We start from the raw sequence: 19,428 nt of genomic DNA on the forward strand, positions 1-19,428 counted from the left end.
GAAATGCTTCACTATTTTCTGACATTTTATTGATAAACTAGTGACAAACGGCTTTACTTTTAACCACCCATTATACTGTTAGCAAAATAATCACGAATAATGCATCATATTTTCGATTTTTCACATGCTGTATGTTAAATCTATGAATTTACTGTCCGATTAATGTCGAGGGGTATGAAGTACCTCTGAAATGTAGTGAGATGTAATTATAAAATAGAAAGTACAAGCACCTTCAAACTGCACGGCACTAGTTCAATCTGTTTTCCACTATTTTTTAGAGGCGCATATATGGATTTTTTTTTAGGCCCGTGCGAGCGGAACGTTCGGAAGTGTCGGCGCTTGTTTCTAGTTGCTGCTTTAAACGCAGCACCAAGTGAACCGGATGTTGTGTGAATGTCAAAGATGGCGCTCCACATGTCAGGTTGAATTCTCGCTAAATAGCTAAAGTCAGCATGTTTTAATGTTTTTAAGGACATAGCGTCCATTGCGCTCGTTGACAAGACTTCATTTAAGTGTATGAGGTGAACACATAAAGGAGGAGGGGATGGCTTTGGGAGAAATTAGCCGCAGTGTTCGTCTTTTGTTGGCTCAGATGCAGCGGTGTCGTCCCGCCGTGGCCACAAACCAGACAGGTCAGAGGAGAGTTTTTCATCAGCAGCTCAGTTTATAGCAGCTTACCGTCACATACTGGCGTAGTGTTCATCTGTATGCTTTGTCCAACCTGTTTTTGTGTCGTCCAGCTCGGTGTCTGAGTCAAACAGCCGCTCAGCCGGAGCCCAGCGCGGACCAAAACGAGGCCGTGAACCCGACCTTTGTGAACAGAAACCCGCGGAACCTGGAGCAGCTGGCCCTGGCTGTGAAGGAGCGGGGCTGGAAGACCTCCTGGCCTCCCCGGGAGTTTTACCACAGGTCTGTGTGCTGACAGAAAGTGACACAAACATTCTTTTGTTTTGGATAATCGTACACCATAGCTGTTATGTGAAATGAAGTGTTTCACATAAATGTTGATGTTAATCAAGCTGTCAAACAACGTCAACTGTCAGTTTCATATTCAAGGAAGATAAATATGCACACGGGGTGTCTGCATGTCCTTAAAAAGTCTTTAAAAAAATCTATTTTATACATAGAAGGCGTTAAAGGTAATCAAATAGCCGTAAATTTGAAGTTTTAAGTCTTAATTGCCATAAGCATTTTATATAACTTAATTAATCCATCTTTTATTTATTTATTTAATCAAAATGATAAAGGTCCCCTTTGAAATTGAAGCAAATTGGCTTGATTTATTTCAAAAACACGGGAAGAAGTTATGATGTACAAGAAAGTTATGAGAAATCTAGCACAAAATTATATTTAGAAAAAAACCCTCCAAAACAAAATTAGATATATTTATGTATTGTGATGTCATGAAAGGTAGAGCCATTGAAGGGAGATACAGTCCCTCCTGGTGGTTGCAGCAAGGGTTATAACCATCATGGCATCCAGTCAAAGACTACAAGACCCACAATCAGCCAGAAGGCGGGCTGCCAGGGTGCTGATTGCCCTGGTGAGGGACCTGAAGAGGAGGGGAATGATTGAGACAGACAGAGAAGAACAGAGTTTTTAGGTGTGTTACCCAGAAGACCTTGAACTGGAGTTTTGACTTACATACCTTTTTGTTTTAACTTTTGTCTCAAATAAATAAGTTGACTTTTTGAAGAGGACTGAATACTCTTAGTTTAAGGTGGAAAGCAGCATTGAGTACCTCTCCCTCTCTTTTTTTTAAAACTAATTTTCTCTCACTCCCTCGAGTCTCTATTAAACTGTGGCTGAGCAGAATCAGAATCAGCTTTACCTGCAAAATAAGTGTGTGCATTCACAAGGAGTTTTACTTCGGTTTTTGCTGCACAACTCAGTGAACTTGCACAGAAAGAAATGGACACAATAGCTAACAACCAGGACAGCAAAGCTGGACAAGTGCAACATTTGACCACTACGCACGGATATAATCATATGAAAGAGTGTTTATATATATTTATTATAACAACAACAACAACAACAACAACAACATAAATACAATAAAATGTGTAGACAGTAAGATAAAAGTATTGTCATGCAGAGTGCAAAGGGTGCTGAAATAAACATGGAATTATTCCTGTAACAGGTTGCTTTATATACATGAGATGGAGGAGTTGGATTTGGCCGTATTTACAGTGTGTTTATATTTATAGTGACTGTGACTGTGGCATACATTCTTTATATACAACCTTAATTTGATAAGTTTAGTCCCAATGAGACTGAGATTGTAATTTCAAGGGAGCTCAGAGTACTCAAAGAGAAGTCATAACTACATAAATTCATATTTACCAGGCATTTAATTCTACAGGTCTGATAAGATAAGATGATCCTTTATTGTCCGTTTTCACAGAAATTTGTCTTGCATCCTCAAGCTCTCAACAATAAACAGAAAGACTATACAATAAGCGACCATATGCAGCCCTGACATACACTTCTGTACATCATACATTCAGAGAAACCCCTATCCAGTCGCTACATCTGTGGGATAATTGGGTATGGGATAATTCTAGTCTGTGTTGTGTTGCTGATTACAGGTCCAATTCGCTGTATTCCTCCTCCTGTTCTCACTTCTGTGTAACATGTTTGTCCGTCTCGTCTTTTAAGGTTGGAGTTTACTCGCTCTCAGGGCCATGTGTTAGCACGTGTGTACTCCAGGAGCTCTTCTGTCCCTGTGATCACCTGTTCAACCAAAGAGTGGGGGATTAAGAGGGAGCTGGCCTCCACAACCTGCGTGGCAGCGTGTCAGGCTATCGGCGAGGTGCTGGCAGAGCGATGCAAGCGAGCTGGGATCACCAGGATGGTGTACAAGGAGATTCCCTGGACGTTCCGCTCTGACTCTGTGAGTGCACGCAGTTCGATCTGCTGTTAGAAAATGCATTTGTATGTCTTCTTTTTATCCCTTAAAGGGATACTTTGCTGATTTTCGACCAGCTTTGTATCGTAGCAGTGTGGGTAGTACGTGAAATCAACTGTGGCAAACTTCTCATTCTCAGGCTATTGCTCAAACTACAAATTGTACTTCCACATTTTCGTATGCCTGCCACTCAACTCAGATCAAATTGCTGATCAAATATAAACCAAGATTCTGTTCATGCGTTGCCTATTTCTCACCTAAAATGTTTTCAGAAACATATTTTAGTGCAGTGTTGAACTGTAATTTGATTATCAGCTGGCTGTTATATTAGCTCCTATGAAATAGGCCAAGCCTGCATTATGTCACCTATGAGCGGGAGCATTCATTTGTCCGGTGTGCCGCAGTGCATTCTGGTAGCTGTAGGTTTTCTACTTCTTACGGAAAAGCAAATGCCAGTCCCTTTTCTGTTTTTTTTCTGCACCAATTTCAAGAGTATTTGTGTCTTTCTACTGCACAGACATCCCTGTTTTATGTAAAGACTGCCTCTACAGCAGTGAAATACTTTTTAAAGTCATCACCTGCCTCATGTTCGTCTCCCTGACTTTTCTCTGTCGCAGGTTCAGTCGTTCAGGAAAGCACTGAAAGAGGGAGGAGTCACGCTCACTGAACCCAGAAGGAAATACATCGATACCTGAATTAATTTCATCTGTTGTTTCGTAAAAATGTCCTCTGTATCCCTTGCTCTCTGCTATTTTGTGAATTGGCTGTCCTGTACAAGGATGACAAGCAATACAGGAAATGACAATTTGAAGAGAAACAAAATGAGCTCTGAAAGTAAAGTTGCTTGTCACTGCGCTTTGTCTCTTGTTGATATTAAACTGTTTCTGAACGGAAGCAGCTGTGGTGTATTTTTTAAATCAAGAAACAACACGTTTGCTTTGTGTATAATCGTTTATTTTTCCACTCATAGTGCCTGTTGTAAACAAGAGTGAGGTGCAGACAGTGGAGAGCTTAACACAAGATGTGGACAAGATTTTTTAAAATATAATAATCGAACATTTTATTCATAGTACAGTGTGATGTTGGCTCAGGCAGTGGGGACTCTGTGTGTGTTGTGGGATTATAAAGTGCATGTTTTCTTTAACAGGGAGCATGCAGGTTAAATTAAGTAAGCTTTAAACTTGGGTTCACCGGATCAAAAGTAACACCAGCGTGAAATAAAAAAATTCCACATCAGCATCCAGTGAGTCTGAGGACAGTATTATGAATAATTTACCTCAATCCATTAAATACATGAGAAAACCCTGAACACTTTGCTCTCACGTGTTGGTATAAAAACACATAACATGCACCCAAGCTCATCAGCATTTCTGTGACGATACATATATAATTATGCATACATGCAAAACTTTGGGAAGTCATATTTATACTGCAATCAGAGAAACACTACAAGATTCATACAATATGCAGCAATCACCTCGTAGTAAAAACATTAAAAAACACCAGGCATAGAGTCGTATATCATTCTCAGGTTGAAGGCACTCGTGCAGCCCTGGTGTTTAAACAAGAATGAATCAAAGTAAAATGGGTGACATTGTTTTTTTCTGATGTGATAAAGATATTCAGTGAAATATAGTAATTAATTGGCACAAAGGAATATATTGTTTGGCAAACAGGCTTCTGCCATAAAACTGGCTCTGACTTGGTCCATGATGCACAGCTTAGATACAGTGAACGTCTTGTGAAAAAGACTTATGATGAGTGAGAATATGAGAGACATTTAAAACTGTCTATCTTGTATTGGCAGCATACAGCCTTATATATACAGAGGGAAAGAAAGGAGGACAGTAATTGCATAGATATTGTCTCTGAGGTGGTGATGTGAGAGCTGAAGAAGGGACGAGGGAGGTGCACTACATGTAGAGAGAGACTGCTACGTCTGCATGTGGTCTAAAAACACTGAAAAAACCATAATAACAGCAATGTACACTGATAACGACTTCAGATACCCTGGATTTCACAGGTGTATTAATATTACAGCAAAATCCTTTTATCAGCAGTGAACCATTAGCCATTATAATAATGAGCAGAGATATGCAGTGATACATAAATTAAAACTTTTGATAATGTAAAATATAAAGCCAGAGCGTATCAGTGTAGAAAAACCTTGGCATGTTACCAGTGCACACTTTCCTTCAGGTGTTTTCAGGATTTTTTTTCCTCGCCTCCCTCATGTAACTCCCTGCTCTTCTCATTGATCACTTTAGGGTTTGCTTTGGCTGGCGTCCGGCTGACTCCGTGGCTCAGGTGAAACATCCACACATGCTTTCTGGTGAGTAAGACTCCGTCGCCCTTGGCTACGCATCCGCCTCGGACTCCCAATTAGCTTTGAGAGCAACAAAGAAGGAGAAGAGCAGCTTATGAAGCGGCTAAAAATGAATTCCACTTTGACAGTTTATCAATCTTAAAGGGATAGTTTTCATTTTTTGAAGAGGGATTGTAGGAGATGCTCATCCACTGTCAGTGTATTACAAACAACAGATGTCAGTCAGCATGCCTCCAGTCATAAGAAGCAGGCTGGAATACCTGCACATAAGCTAAGCACTTAATTGACTTAATTTACCTTTTCACAACTTTTATCCTCATCACTAATGGACTGCATGAGGGAGAAGAGGTTCATCCTGCCGCTGCGATTAACGCTCGGAATGACCTTGAGATGAGAAAGAAAAAGAACATTAAAAGATCTAGTAAAGGAGCGCCACAAAAGAGACACGCGGAGATAAACAGCTTCAGATGCATCGTGTTTGTGTGAGTACATTGTGTTCACCTTTTCTGGTTCACTGACTGTGATAACAGGACCAGTGCTGTCTGGCCCTGTCTGCCCGGGCCCCTCCTTGGTCTCAGACGGGGGGGCGGGCTCTTCAAACACCTGAGTGAGATTAGGAAGATAAAAGGATTGAAGATTTAAAAAAAAAAAAAGGTAAAAAAAATCTACTAATATCAAAATACTGATATCATAGATGTAACAGATTACCTCTGCGTTTCCCTCTGGCTCATCTCTTTCATCTGAGCTACCTGAATCTTTTTCATCTAGACTCTCTGCATCATCCTCATCACCCAGCTCATAATCCTCCTCATCTTCTTCTTCCTCGTCTTTTGGGCTTTCTTCCTTCCCTTCCTCCTCCTTGCGTATTGACTTTTGTCTTTGGTCTCTTGACTTTCGCCTCCAGAGTGCGCTGTGACGCTGCTGGCTGGAATCATGAAGAAACATAAAACACAATCTACAAGAGCCCACATATAAATCCCTTACAAGCCATAGACAGCAGCAAACTCAAAAAACTTTTATATTTTCATCTCTGCAGAGTTTTTGTCATTGCTCAGTCTGGAAAACAGATCTTCACACAGCATTAGGACAAACACCATGCCTGACCTCGCGTTGAGGATGCCGTTGTAGGTCTGCAGCTGCTTCATGAAGCCTTCATTGGGCTTGACTATGGCCCGGCAATCCCTAACGTAGGTCAACGCCACATCCAGAGACCAGCGCTGCTGCTTCATGGCGTAGGCGATCACTGTGGACGCAGAGCGAGAAATACCCATCTTACAGTGCACCAACACGGCTTGTCCGCTCTTCCTGCAAAACACAGAGATCCGGAGAAACTCACTCAGTGGTTTAAAGATTAAGCTGACAAATAGAGGAAACATAGCCTAACCAACTGCATGGAAAGTTGCTGTGTGACAACTCAGACTAGATGATATAAAGGAGTAGTTCAGTATTTTGAAAAATGCACTCATTTACTTTTTGGCAGAAAGTTAGACACCACTTTCATGGGTGCACTTTCAGTATTTAGCTACAGCTGGCAGTTTAGCTTAAAGACTGGAAATGGGACTAAACAGCTAGCCTCACTCTGTCTACCAGCACCTCTAAAACTCACTAATTAATACAGTAAATCTTGTTTGTTTAATCTTTATATAATGTAAAAACACCATTGTATGTGGGCTATATTTGGGACTAGTTTTTGGCCAGGCACAGTAACTTCCTGAGGTCTCTAGCTGGTTGCCAGGCAACTGCTAAGAGCCAAGAAATCGTCCAGAAATAATGAGATTTGAAGTGCTGGTGGGCAGATTTTGTTACCAATGGACAAAGCTAGGCTTCCTGTTTCCCCTGCGTCCAGTCTTTGTGCTAAGCTGACCAGGCCAAGCTTAATATTTGGCAGACAGATGTGAGTGTGGTATCAATCCTCTGTGACTCTGTTAAACTTTTGCTTTGAACGATTAAAACATCCAGCACTGATTGCATATCCACAGAGGATGTGGTGAATTTTCCCTTCAACGTCTACTGTAGTAATTGGACAAATCTAAATATGAATGAAATATATGAAATGTGTTTGTCTACAACTGTAAGCTGGAAGAGACTGCTTAATGGCTTTATAAAAATTTGGATTTTAAGTGTTATCTAATGTGTTTGGGGTTTCTGGGCTACCTCGCAGTGTTGATGAAGTTAAATGTGTCGGTCCAGTGAGAGAGCAGGTCGGTGGCTTCCACATCGTACACTCTGATGTTCATATAAGTTAAGGACTCTGGGAAAAAGTTGTCGATCTCCCGCGTCACATTCAGAATGTAGCCCACACTGAAAAACACACAAACTTACGTAAGAGTCACGTTGGTGACTCAGCAAAACACAATGCACAATTCAGTATCACCCATGTCATGAGACAGTGGGGAATAGAGATGGACAGCAACAATACACAGAGCTGCATAAAAATGCTGCAGGTGGAAACACTGACTTGTTTTTCTGCAGCTCCTCAAAGTTAGCTGCGTTCCACTCAGAGCCCTGAAACCAGATAAAGAAAGAGAAGTTTCAGTCAAGGGTAAAAAGGAAAGGGCCTACAGAGATGTCTTCCCTATCGCTGTTAACACAGACCTTCCACAAAGGGGAAGTTACAGTCACATGACAACATCCTGGTGAAAGCACACTTCTGTCAGTTTACTGATTAAAGAATGAGAATTACTTCTTGCCATGATAAAATAATGCTTTTACTAACTTTAAACTCCAGCGATCACTCACCAGGTACAGATAGTCAAATATTTTGGAGGGTTTGTCCATCTGAGCCATGGTGACCAGGATCTCATTGTCAATGTATTCCTTATAGGGTCTCATGTCGAAGCCTATTCTGGTCTTCAGGGCAGAGTGCACCTACAGTAGTGAGAGAAAAATCAGATCATACAAGCATACTTTCATTCTCTTATATTTTTTTTACCTATTATTTTCTCTTCTGAGTCATCTGACTTATGAGGCCAACTTCCTCTTTATGTCTGTGTAACCCAGCAAAAAAAAATTAACAAGTGTCTAAATAAGAAGAGTTCTTAGTAATTACAACAGATGAAAAGTCATTTCATGTACACAAACAAGGTAAAAAAATATCTTGATGTATTTCATGTCTAAAATCTTTGGCATGCATTGTGGAATAAGTTTAAAAAGGACAATACCTAGTCAATCTCTTTATGCTTGTTGTTTTGGTTTTTGGGCCCAAAACGTTGTTGTTATAGCTACAGCTGGTCGTTATTTATTTTATTCAGCAAAAACACCCAAAAACAGTACTGAAAGCAGAGCAGAGTTCAGAAGCACACATGTCGCACTCTGTCTCCTGTATGTAAATAGACAACTGTTTGCTAACATGTTACAATATGTGTTTTTGAAGGGTTTTTTTGCTTTGGTGAAGCCTGACACGTAAAACTGTGCTAACTGAGCTGGACTCTTAACACTGTATTCCTATTGGTTGACGCCTGTGCGCGTGAGATGGGCGCGCGCGATCAGGGAGCGAGACTGTGAGGGAGCGCCGGCGTACTGTGGAGACGTCGGAGGGAGACGCTTGTTGGCTTTGTTAGCAAAAGCAACATTTTATCGGACCTTCATACCAATTTGTGGACCAATTCCTCCATTGTCAACGCGACGGTATTATATTTGCCGGTTCATGTGAGCAGCAGAAGCCTCAGAGGTGGACTTTGGTTCGGCTGTTTCACACAGTGTGTACGGCTAGCTAGCGTAGTATGCTAAACGGGACATTCATTAGCACAGTGAAGGGACATTAGGCCATTAATTGGCAGACAGCTAATTGAGGACATTAATGCGACGTTTTCGACGTGTGGACGAGCCAAAAAGCCGTTGGAGAAGACACAGAAGGATCGTCTTTGTCCTGCTGGTCCCTTCGCCATGTGGGGACACCCACAGACAGGTAGACATGAACCATGTACTTTTGTTTATTTTACAGCTCTTAATTGAGTGAAACGACCATTTAGGCGTTTTTTTTTCATGTTTTTGATTGCCTTGTATGTTAAGTGTGGGCCCAAGTGTCTTATGTGTGGTGCATTTTAAGAAGAAAGTGTACATTTGAGATAAAGGGTACATTACACAATAATTTAAAAAAATCACATTTTTTATTTTACATTTCTAAATAATAATAGACTTTTTTTTTTTTTTTTTTAACCCTGTCCCTGTTTGGTGTTTGATTATTTGATTGAGAAGCATTTTATGCTATTTGATACTTTGACTTAAAGGGGACTGGTTTCTCCTGATAAAATGAGCTGAGTCACACTAAACGAAAGCTAAGGTCACTGACTGTGATTCATTATTAGTAAAATGCATAAAATGCATGCAGGATGCTACCTGACCTGAGGGGGTCATTGTCCTGGTATTAGATGTGTGTCAATATAGGTAGGAACCATCATGCAGGAAGGTGTGCTGCTAGATGGAGGCGCGCAAACAGTTTTTTGACAGTCATGCCGTGTTATATCATGCTGATGGTAGTTGTGAGAAGTTATTTATATGATGTTTATGGACACAGATGGTGAGTTCTTGCGTGTTTCATTGAAGACCACAATGGTGAGAAATAAACTGCATCAAAGACGACGAGAAAGGGGTCGTAGTTTTCACCAGATGAACTGAAGGCTGGCGAACCAGGGGCTTTAAGTGTAGGCTTAGTTGCTATAACATCTTAGTGATTTAATCTAAAAGAACTCGGGGCCCTACCCACGTTTAGTATATAGAGAGCAGAAGTGTTACATCTGCCTGTATGTCTTACCATTTTAGACGTGAGGTGGTCCAGGTCTTCAGTCCTCATGATGTCTCTCAGGTGCTCTTTGATCAGCGCCTCATTGGACATTCGTTCTGATGTGCTTCCAGTTCAAGAAAAAGTGAAACATTAGTACAGCTAACACTTGCAAAAAGAGCCGATGACATCTTTCATTTTTTTCACATTTAAAGCCACTGGAAATTTGTCTTGTAAAGGTAAAATGCATAAATAATATCAAAGTTGAGTGTCTTTGTAAGCATCCACAAAAATCTAAATGAAAATAAATGCTCACAACTATTAGAAAACAGACCATTTTCTTGAGCATATACAAGAGTTTTAGTGGACAATTACACCACAGCACATTAAAAGTGTGGGCCACCACAGTTGAAAAATAAAAGAATGACACACTGATAGTGGTGGTTATGTTTCCTGGTACAGCATTAACAGGCTGATTGCAAATGTTTGGGTAGGACAACTGATGCAGATTTTTAAAAATTGGTTCACAGAGTTAAATCTGAAATTTTCAATTAACACCCGATATCAGGAGTTTACACAAACTTAAAATGGCAATATTTAGTATTTGGATTTAAACTAATTTCTCTTACTTTTTATATGCTTACTATTATGTACAAGACAGCGAATTACATAGTTAGAGGGCTATTGTGAATCTGTGTTTTTAAGTAGCTTTAAAGCACCAGGGTTCCTACAGCTAAAACTAAGTGGGATTTAATACTTTTAAAGATTTGTTAATGTGAAATGTAATGAAAGATAAGAGTAGATTTGCAGAAAACTAAAATTTCAAAAACCAGCATCAGTTATTTATTTAGAGATAATGTTGCCCTAATATTTATTGTGCCATAAAATGTGACTTTTTGGTGACGTTAATTCCACACACCATTGATCAGCCACTGATTTAAAGAAAGTTACCAATTATTTTAAGATTTTACAATGCAATGTTGGACAAAAAACAGTTAAAAAAAGTCATATTTCCCATGTCTTAGCATTTTTAAGACTTTTGAAAGATTGATTTTAATACCACTTCAGGCCTTATTTTCAGATTGATTAATTAAATGCCTTTTAAGACTTTAAGGGATCTGAAGTTTTGAGGCACTAGTACTTTTCTTACCTTTGTCCATTGCTGTCCCTGCGGACCGACTCCAGGTCGTGCATGGCCTCCCATTCGTTGAGGCAGAGGCGGTCTGACTCGGTGTGCTGCTGGTAGTGCTGAGCCCACTCCAGGCCATTGCCTGGGATCAACGCTGCCTTGACCGCCCGTTCACAGCAGCCATGCAACACCTGCAGCACTGACCTTACACAATATGAAGGACAGAAGACGGTGTATATTAGGACACTTCAAACCCTTTGAAAGAAGCCAAACTGGATTAATATGTGGGATTAATATGTGAGTGTCAGCAGTCACTCACCACATGGTCTGCATGGAAATAGGCTTAAAAATTCTGGTCTCTTCAGCTGTCGTCACGCTAAAACCACTGAGGACAAAACAAGAAAAGAACAAAAGACAGTAGTATGAGCTGCAGTAACGGGAAGAAAGAACTGAGGAAGTAACACTGATAAGAAGCGTTATTAGAAGAAGACAGAAAGATTATTCAGTGTAAATTAGTGACGGTTCTTGAGAAGAAAGCGGGGAATGAAAATGTGAGGGGGGGGGGGGGGTAACAGTTGGTGTGAACCAGCCTGATGAGGGTGAACATGCTGGTGTGACATGGCAGCTAATCAGAGCTTCATTTTTTAACACTCAGCATGCGAGAGCACTCTAGTTAAAACTCAAATCAGAAACTCTCAGTTTCACGGTGTCCTTAAGCCCAAAAGCACGCTGATGCATGGCCACAAGCCAAAAACAGCTTCAACTATTTTAATCAAAACATGTTATGCTAAAATTTTAACTAAAACTGTGTTGGAGTAGATGTTTTGGGGTTTGTTTTCAGCTGCTAGACTCTCACTTTTTTCATACCAACAGGCTACAGAACTTTACTTTCATTTCATGGTAAAAACGCATAATTTCGATGCTTATGTAAGGGCCTGAGTGAGTGATAGGAGCAGTTGTAATTCATGAAGAATGATTCAGCTCCATAAATAGAGACCATTACTCATTCACATTATCTCTGGCCAGAATCCCAGGCATCAGGCTGCACCATCTGTGCTGCGCCCCACAAACTCCTCTGTACACTTGCATACCCTTTGTTAAATGTTTCTTACCCGTCTCCGTCCAGGTACACCTGTGTGTCGCTCCATACAGGCAGAACCAGGCCAATGGTGCAGTGATCGCTGCAGACAGGAAGGGAGGACACAGATGGACAAATAGACAAAGAAGGAAGTTTAACATGTCAAAGCCAAATCAGAAATTATTAACTGAGTGGAAATCTTATCTCTCTGACACACGACACCAGCACCTTAGTTACACACACCTGTCCGAGCTGGGGAAATCCATGCCAAGCAGGATGCTTTCTTCTTTGCTGCTGAGGGTGGAGACAACGATCAGATACCTGATTCTGACCAAGCTGCCGGACTCTAACTGCACTGCCTGAATGATAACAGTGCGGAGAGCAGAAGGGAGATAAAGGATGTGTGAGACAGAAGGGAGACAAAAAGGTGGACAAGTACAAGTAATAGACTTTGTAGGCAACCATAGTTACCCATTTAACCAAATAATCCTGTCTGGTTACACACAGCACAAAATATCCTGTGCAGTGTATTTTCTTGGGCTTTCCTGGAAAAATTAAATCAGGGACATGAATGTTGTGTTTGCAGAGAAACACAGATATTGGCTATAGTCCACTTAAAAGACCACACTTTCTTTTCAAGTTGTAGCCCATTACTCCCAGATACAGTAGTATATTTCACAGTATTCTTTTCTACAGCAAACATCATGTATTCGACCCATTCGTTGTTTTCCTGCCATGTACAGGGCTTCTGATTTAAATATATATCTCTGGGTAATCCATCACACTTAGTCAGCTGTTTTTTTCTTTGACTAAGTTCCACAATTGCATGGTAATAGAGCTGAAAGTGTTTATTGTGTCCTTATGAGAAGCTCTTAAACCCATGACTTTAGGAGCTGACTACTGAACAATAAATTATTTTCTGTAAGCTTTTCATGATATACATGTTTGTATTTCAGCTGTATTACCATGCAGTAATAGCACAACTGAAGCAAAAAAAATAATTTGAACTAAAATGCTCAGCGTGATAGTTTATCCACAACAAGAATGATTCAGATCCCTGGAGAGCATTATTTTAGAGCATTAAAGAATCCTGGACCTGCTTGCAAAATGTAGTGGTCGTTCTCAAAAATCAGTGGAATGCTTTGGAAAGCACCAGCAAGATGTTGTTTTGCAGTAATGGACTGGAACATGCAAAGCAACCAGTATAGTCCGTCAGCGTGAAATTCAGCTGAAGTGTTTATTATAAACATTGACCTGCATTGATGTTGTCCTTGGCAACGAACAGAATATGACTAAATTGGAGGAAGGTTGTTGGACTGTAAAAGCTGATTTTTAGGAAAGACATTTTCCCTCGTGCATCAGTCAGAATGCTTTTGACAGAAGACGGGCTGGGCAATTAAAAAATATATATCGTATCGAGATATGAGACTATACATTGTCTTAGATATTGTTATATGGAATAAATGGTGTTTTTTCCTGCATTAAAGTAAAGTGAAATACTCAACTTATCAGTTTATGTTTTAATATTTGCCTTTACCCGCTTAGTCATTATATCCACATTACTAATGATTATTGATCAAAAATGGAAATATTTTGGCTTTTTAAAAAAGTCATGTTCAATTCTGTCTCCCTGTTATAGCATTCATTTAGTGCTTTTTGGAGATTTAGAAATATTGAGATATACTTCTTGTACTGAGATATAGCATAAAAACATTGCAATATAATTCTCAGCCCATATTGCCCAGCCCTAGACAGGAGCTTAGCACTCTTCACTCAACTTCAATGACTTACGTTGAATGCACAGCACTGCAAAGGGCACTTATCGACAATAGGCAGCTTGATCAGACTACATTTTTTAAACTGTGGTTCTGTAATCACAAAATGAGCATTGAGAGTTTAAGGCACATAGTTACAATAAGTAAGTAAAAACTACTGCAATCCTCTGCAGCTGTGGTGTCATAGTAGACTATCATGGAGCTGCTACCTTCAATTTACAGGTCTTTTTCACAATAAGTGTGTGAGGTTTTGAATTCAGAGGGCCTGCTCTGATGCATCAATCAGCCCAGTGCTGATAAGACAGAGTTTCTGGTTGTTGCTCCAGAAATGGTTGCTCCCCTCATGCAAAGTATTGGCTTCTTTCCTCCTCTCAGTCAAATGATAGTAATAAATAAACAATCGCACATTACCCCTACACCCCTTAAGACCTGTGGTGAGCTAAGTTTTGAGGCCATAGCAACCAAATTATGGGATGCTTTGCCCACGCTCACCATGCTGACCTTGTGGTTTCTTTTAAAAGCCAGCTACACCAGTTTAGACAAGTGTATGGGTAACCTGTATTCACTAAGTCTGTATCTTCAAATTATAGTGTGTATTCTTGTCATGTATTGTGTTTTTTCATTATGCAGTGTGCTCTTAGTTTTGCACTTGTACATTTGTGGCTCAGGTGGTCATTTGATCTTCTGTGATTTCTGTCTTGTGTGTTTTAAATGCCCTTGTAAAGCACTTTATGATCTATGTGAAAAGCGCTGGACAAATACATCATACTTTACTTTCTTTTACAGACTAGTTTTAACACACAAGAAGTGAATTAGTCCAATAGTCAGAACTGCTCCCACGTGTGTTTGTGTTAGAGGAGCAAAATTATTAATCTAACATACCAATGACCTTTACTTCAGATATGATTATACATGTCAATGGTACAAGCTTACTTAGCTAACCAAGCAAAATTCCAACTGCATGTTGTTTTTATGATGTTTTTTTAATATCGATGAACACATGAGGCCTCACCAGCTTGATGGTATCTTCTGGTCGGAGCTGTTCAACCATGGCGTGAAGGTGTCTGTGTCGCATGTCTTGCGCTTTACTTCCTTCCTTCACAGGAGAAGTTGGAGCGGTAGAATTCTCTACATCAACGCCCACCCTCTCGCCCTCTTCCAGCAGGAGGACAGCGCCCTTCACGAGGGCAAAGCTCTCCCTACGGATGGTACAGAGACCAGTTAATATAATGCCGCTATAACTGGGAATCGTTTTGTTAGGACTGAGATTAGATGAAAACTGGTGCACATTTACCTTTTCTGAAGTCTCCCTCTTCTTTGGAGGCTTTCATCCTTTAAAAAGAATGCAAGACACCTCATGAAGAAGACTAGACAATAGCAGTCATCAGCCTCTATTGTGTTTGTGTGAGATACAGTTTTCTAAAGTTTTCTTTTTAAAGGCCTGTTCTATAAATTCCAGCAGACAGTAATGTGTCTGTTCTGCAAGCTGTTTGTAATCCAAAATACACAACAGGAGATACCTAAATAAATATAAAAACTCTTTCATCCTACTATCATTGAATTTCCTAAACTCAGGAAATAAGGAGGAAGTGTTTTATGTATTTGAAAGCACTTTATGTCTTCACTTGTCTGTGCTATGCACTTTACTTTTGTTTTTGCACTATGTATGTATTTTTATGTGGCAGCCTTTATGTCCAAAACAACTTTAAGTAATTTTGAATCCTTAAAAATATCTGACGCATGCCCACATCAAAGAAAGTTCTAATTAGATGCTAGACTTGAAAAAAAAACTAATGAAGATGAGTAAATGGTGCTTTAATGCTCTAAAAATGGTCCGCTTCTAACTTGAAGAAAAGTGCTGAAACACTGTAACAAGTTTTCCGGGAACATTGGAGACAGTGTGTGTGATGTCTTTCCTGTTGAGGTTGCAGACACAAAAGGCTGGAAAAAATGTCAGTAATTTCTCTGGTGAAATATGGTGCGACACAGATAAAGTGCAGTGGAAGGCTGAAGTGAGGAGACAAACACAAAGAGTGACATGTAAGCACAGGGAGGAGGACACGGAGAGCGGGGGTGAGGGGGTAAAAACAACAATATTGGGAGTGAAATCGTAGAAGGAAAAAAAATTAAGGAGAAACACAATGCGATAGAGGGGAAGGAGAAGGAAACAAGGAAGAGAGAGAAATAGCAGTAGTAACAAGGGTGTAGAAAAAGAAACATGAGACAGTAACGTTACCTGTTACGCAACTGACAAGTCCAGACAGAGTCAAGAAAAAAAAAAGAAATTAAAGAGGAGAAATGGGCAGGAGCCAGGAGAGGAACGATGAGGGTTTGTAGAAGGAAAAAAAAAGGAGAGAACACAGTTAAGATAGCAAAGTGATTAGATACTGTGACAAAATATGCAAAAAAATGAAATTTGGACCCACAGTCAGGTCATTTAGCTGGCAATGATGAAGAGCAGAAGAAAAGCCAGGCTTTGGATGTAAATCATCTTCGTGATAGTGACAGAATGAGCGGAGATCAAGTTAAAGACAGAGGCTGATGATACAGTGTTGATATGTTTATATGCATTAAACAACTACAGTGGCAGTGAGCATTTAGACAGACAGAAGGTGATCCAATCACATCACTGTAATGAATGCGAATGGGAGCTAAATCACTCTGATCTGAGACATCTCGGCCCTGTAAGCCCATCAATGCAATCTCATCTCTGCAAGCCACTGAAAAACCAGACAACCTCATTATCTCTCGGGCAAATGTACACGTCCGGGTTTGATTCATGCAGAACTCGTAGAGTCCAACATGACCATCTCTCTCATAGTTTGGAATCACTTTCTGTAAAACTAAAGGTGAATTATTTCATAGGGCGTGATTTCAAAAGTGCCCTACTTGTTTGTGCACAGCAAAGAAGTGCAGTGATGAGTGAACTCACTGGAGCGGTGGAGATGGAGGGGAGTCTTTGCACGGTCAGTAGAGCCATCGCAGGTCGAGTGCAGCTCTGTCTCCACTAAACCTGCTGTTGCTGGCAGGCTCAGACAGGCTCTGCAGGTTTCCTCAGCCAAAAGCGTGTTGTGGGCGGGGAGAATGGTATCTGAAATCAGACATAGATATTTTGGTTTGATTACAGCCAATACCAGAGATTCCTAAAGAAGAGTCAGAGGATGTTAATTGTCAGCTTTGGGGTGTCCTGTGAAAGGGAAGGAGCAGTTTTCAGACTGTTTCACGGTTGTTTAATCCAGTAGAGATAGGGTTGGAGAATGTAAGGATGTAGCTATTAGCACTGGTTCTCAGCCAGCGTGTCCCTACCCTTAAGGTGTGTTACATAACTTTAAAGTATTCAAAGAAGGCCTCAGCATTTTCATTCATTTCTATGAAATAACTAAGAGAATGTTATTTTTTATCTTAAGATTATTATTACTCAAGATATCATCTCACTGGCTAAGGGCACAGAGAACACCTGAACAGAAGCTAGATCTAAATTCACAGAGCTTTCACTCCACTAAACAGACTCGTCCTGAATTAGAAAAATACACAGTTAAAATAGCCAAAGGGCTAATGAAGCAATGGCCAAGTGCCAGCCAGAAGAAAACAATTAAAAAAAAAGGCTTGTACATATGTAGCATTGTTTAAAACTATGAATAAAAAGCATAATACAGACAGAATCACATAAAAATTCACTAAAATACCAGAAAAACTCTTCTGTAATGCAATATTCACAGGGAATAACCTCATCTAAATAGATCCAAATTGCTCATTTTACACAAACTTCCTGTAGTTATTGCATTCACTATTTGGGTCGACTTTACAGTTTATCAGCTGATCTGTTCTGTCATTGTTATGCATTGAATATAATATAAAGTATCCATAATATGTGTCGGGGGTCATCAGGAAAACGGTTGGGAATCACTGGCCTACAGCACAGGGTGTGGATGTTGCTGAAGACTTTGTCTCATCTCTGGTTGTATTAGGCCATCATTTCTTAATAATGTTAACAGATTTACAGGATTTTTGCATCCATGTTATGAAGTGCATTGATATTTTAATAATTCACCTCCCCAGAGTAGCAGAAGTCAGACATTTTACCAGTTTATTTAATCTATAAAAGGGTTATTTAATTAACACTTAATAAATGTCATAGTAATATTTTCCTGATACATATCAGCACGAAAGTATGAAATTCCACAAACTATGATGGATGATTTTATCCACATCTCCTATTTAAGATAGAAATGATCCTGGAATGCAACTGCATTCCTCACATGCCACGCCATTTTATTGTGTTTAAAATGAAAAAATAAAGAGATAGAAAAGACAGAAAGACGATTTAAAAAAACATACAAATTCAATAAGATGGAACAAAATTATACGTAGAGTTTTTTCTAGTGTTTATTGCATAGTCTGTAATAATTTGTATAAAGTAGCAACAGTCTGGCAGATAAGGATGTGTATCAGATTACTATGCACATACAAATCTGAAGTAATGTTATATTCAAAGTAGGCTATATTGTACATTTCATCCCATAAAGGATTTATGGAGTCTTTGGACTGATGACCATCGCTATGGCATTAACAGTGCGGTAACGCCTGCATTATATTACAGCAGATCTGTGATACGGCTTCCGCTCGTTGCATGCAGATAATAGACATATTAATATCATTGCATTGTTAACAAGTGAGTAATCATGAAGAAGTGTTTTGAACCTGACTAACGAGCTATAAATGGACCGCGCTTCGTTGCTGCAACAAACCACAAACAACAAGCTGCGCAGCCTGGCACAACCAGTCCAACCTGCACTGACGGTAACGTTCATCGATACTGACATTATTATATATTAAAAAAACTAAAGACGACAATGGATTTGCTTACCTCTCCCAGACTTTGCTCCCTCTCTAATTTCCTGCTCTGAAGGCTTCTTGTTTTTAAGTACTGGGTGCTCCTTATTCCGCCCTCTGTCGCTCTCGAGGGTGAAGACTTCACCATTTACAGCTGCGGCAGGCGAGCACGAGGACAGGAGGATGAGGGACAGGACGATGACGTCACGCGCAGGCAAATTATTAATCACGTTGACCGAAAAAACAAAATGACTAATTTGCTGATGATTTAAAATACAGCCCTGGGGTGGCAAATAGACAAACTGCAAATTGAGTCATTTTAAATTATATGTTGAAATTATATATTGTTTATCAATTATAAATATACAACTTCATAACAAGAAAATTCTTGTTTCATATTTCAGGGTGACTGACAGCAGGAAGTAGGCTATTTAGATTATTTATACAGTAAAGTAGGCCAAAAGTAGCAGTACTATAATGTTAAAATACTCCTGCACGAGGGACTGTTCTTTACTTAGAAGCTACAAATATATTTTTTTCTTGAGCGTCTCTGAAAGACTTGGGGAAGTGCATAACCATCCCTCTGCCACATTTTAATTCTGAAATAATTAAAAATAAAAAACTTTCATGCATATCATGCATGCTGGTTAGTTTGTGGT

At 39.8% G+C, this 19,428-nt stretch overlaps 2 protein-coding genes across 2 annotated transcripts; one reads left to right on the plus strand and one right to left on the minus strand.

Annotated features, from left to right (window-relative positions):
- The first annotated feature begins 363 nt into the window (after positions 1–363).
- Positions 364–3,802, plus strand: mrpl18 (mitochondrial ribosomal protein L18). The gene is made up of 4 exons (XM_042493295.1): positions 364–632; positions 741–909; positions 2,659–2,893; positions 3,526–3,802. Exons 1-4 carry the CDS (start codon positions 545–547, stop codon positions 3,601–3,603), a joined length of 570 nt encoding a protein of 189 aa, XP_042349229.1. The 5' UTR covers positions 364–544; the 3' UTR covers positions 3,604–3,802.
- A 43-nt stretch (positions 3,803–3,845) lies between these two features.
- On the minus strand, positions 3,846–18,927 carry si:ch211-203d1.3 (protein phosphatase Slingshot homolog 3). The gene is made up of 17 exons (XM_042493294.1): positions 18,804–18,927; positions 16,869–17,027; positions 15,231–15,268; positions 14,949–15,135; positions 12,405–12,520; positions 12,196–12,264; positions 11,403–11,468; positions 11,105–11,287; positions 9,988–10,081; positions 7,974–8,102; positions 7,693–7,739; positions 7,389–7,535; positions 6,339–6,539; positions 5,943–6,159; positions 5,736–5,837; positions 5,532–5,618; positions 3,846–5,294 (listed from the first exon to the last, which is right to left on the minus strand). Exons 2-17 carry the CDS (start codon positions 16,914–16,916, stop codon positions 5,172–5,174), a joined length of 1,854 nt encoding a protein of 617 aa, XP_042349228.1. The 5' UTR covers positions 16,917–17,027; positions 18,804–18,927; the 3' UTR covers positions 3,846–5,171.
- Positions 18,928–19,428: the final 501 nt, after the last annotated feature.

This window comes from Plectropomus leopardus, chromosome 9 (genome assembly GCF_008729295.1).
Source record: "Plectropomus leopardus isolate mb chromosome 9, YSFRI_Pleo_2.0, whole genome shotgun sequence".
In the NCBI taxonomy this organism is placed as follows: domain Eukaryota; kingdom Metazoa; phylum Chordata; class Actinopteri; order Perciformes; family Serranidae; genus Plectropomus; species Plectropomus leopardus.

Bases quoted from the DNA above. Each gene is read 5' to 3' on its own strand.
- mrpl18 (XM_042493295.1), top strand. From the start codon at position 545: ATGGCTTTGGGAGAAATTAGCCGCAGTGTTCGTCTTTTGTTGGCTCAG. The intron at 633-740 runs GTCAGAGGAGAG...TGTGTCGTCCAG, and splicing joins CGTGGCCACAAACCAGACAG to CTCGGTGTCTGAGTCAAACA. The intron at 910-2,658 runs GTCTGTGTGCTG...TCGTCTTTTAAG, and splicing joins CCCCGGGAGTTTTACCACAG to GTTGGAGTTTACTCGCTCTC.
- si:ch211-203d1.3 (XM_042493294.1), bottom strand. From the start codon at position 16,916: ATGGCTCTACTGACCGTGCAAAGACTCCCCTCCATCTCCACCGCTCCA. The intron at 7,536-7,692 runs GTCAGTGTTTCC...TGTGTTTTTCAG, and splicing joins GAGGAGCTGCAGAAAAACAA to TGTGGGCTACATTCTGAATG. The intron at 6,540-7,388 runs GTAGCCCAGAAA...TGTGTTTTGCAG, and splicing joins AACTTCATCAACACTGCGAG to GAAGAGCGGACAAGCCGTGT.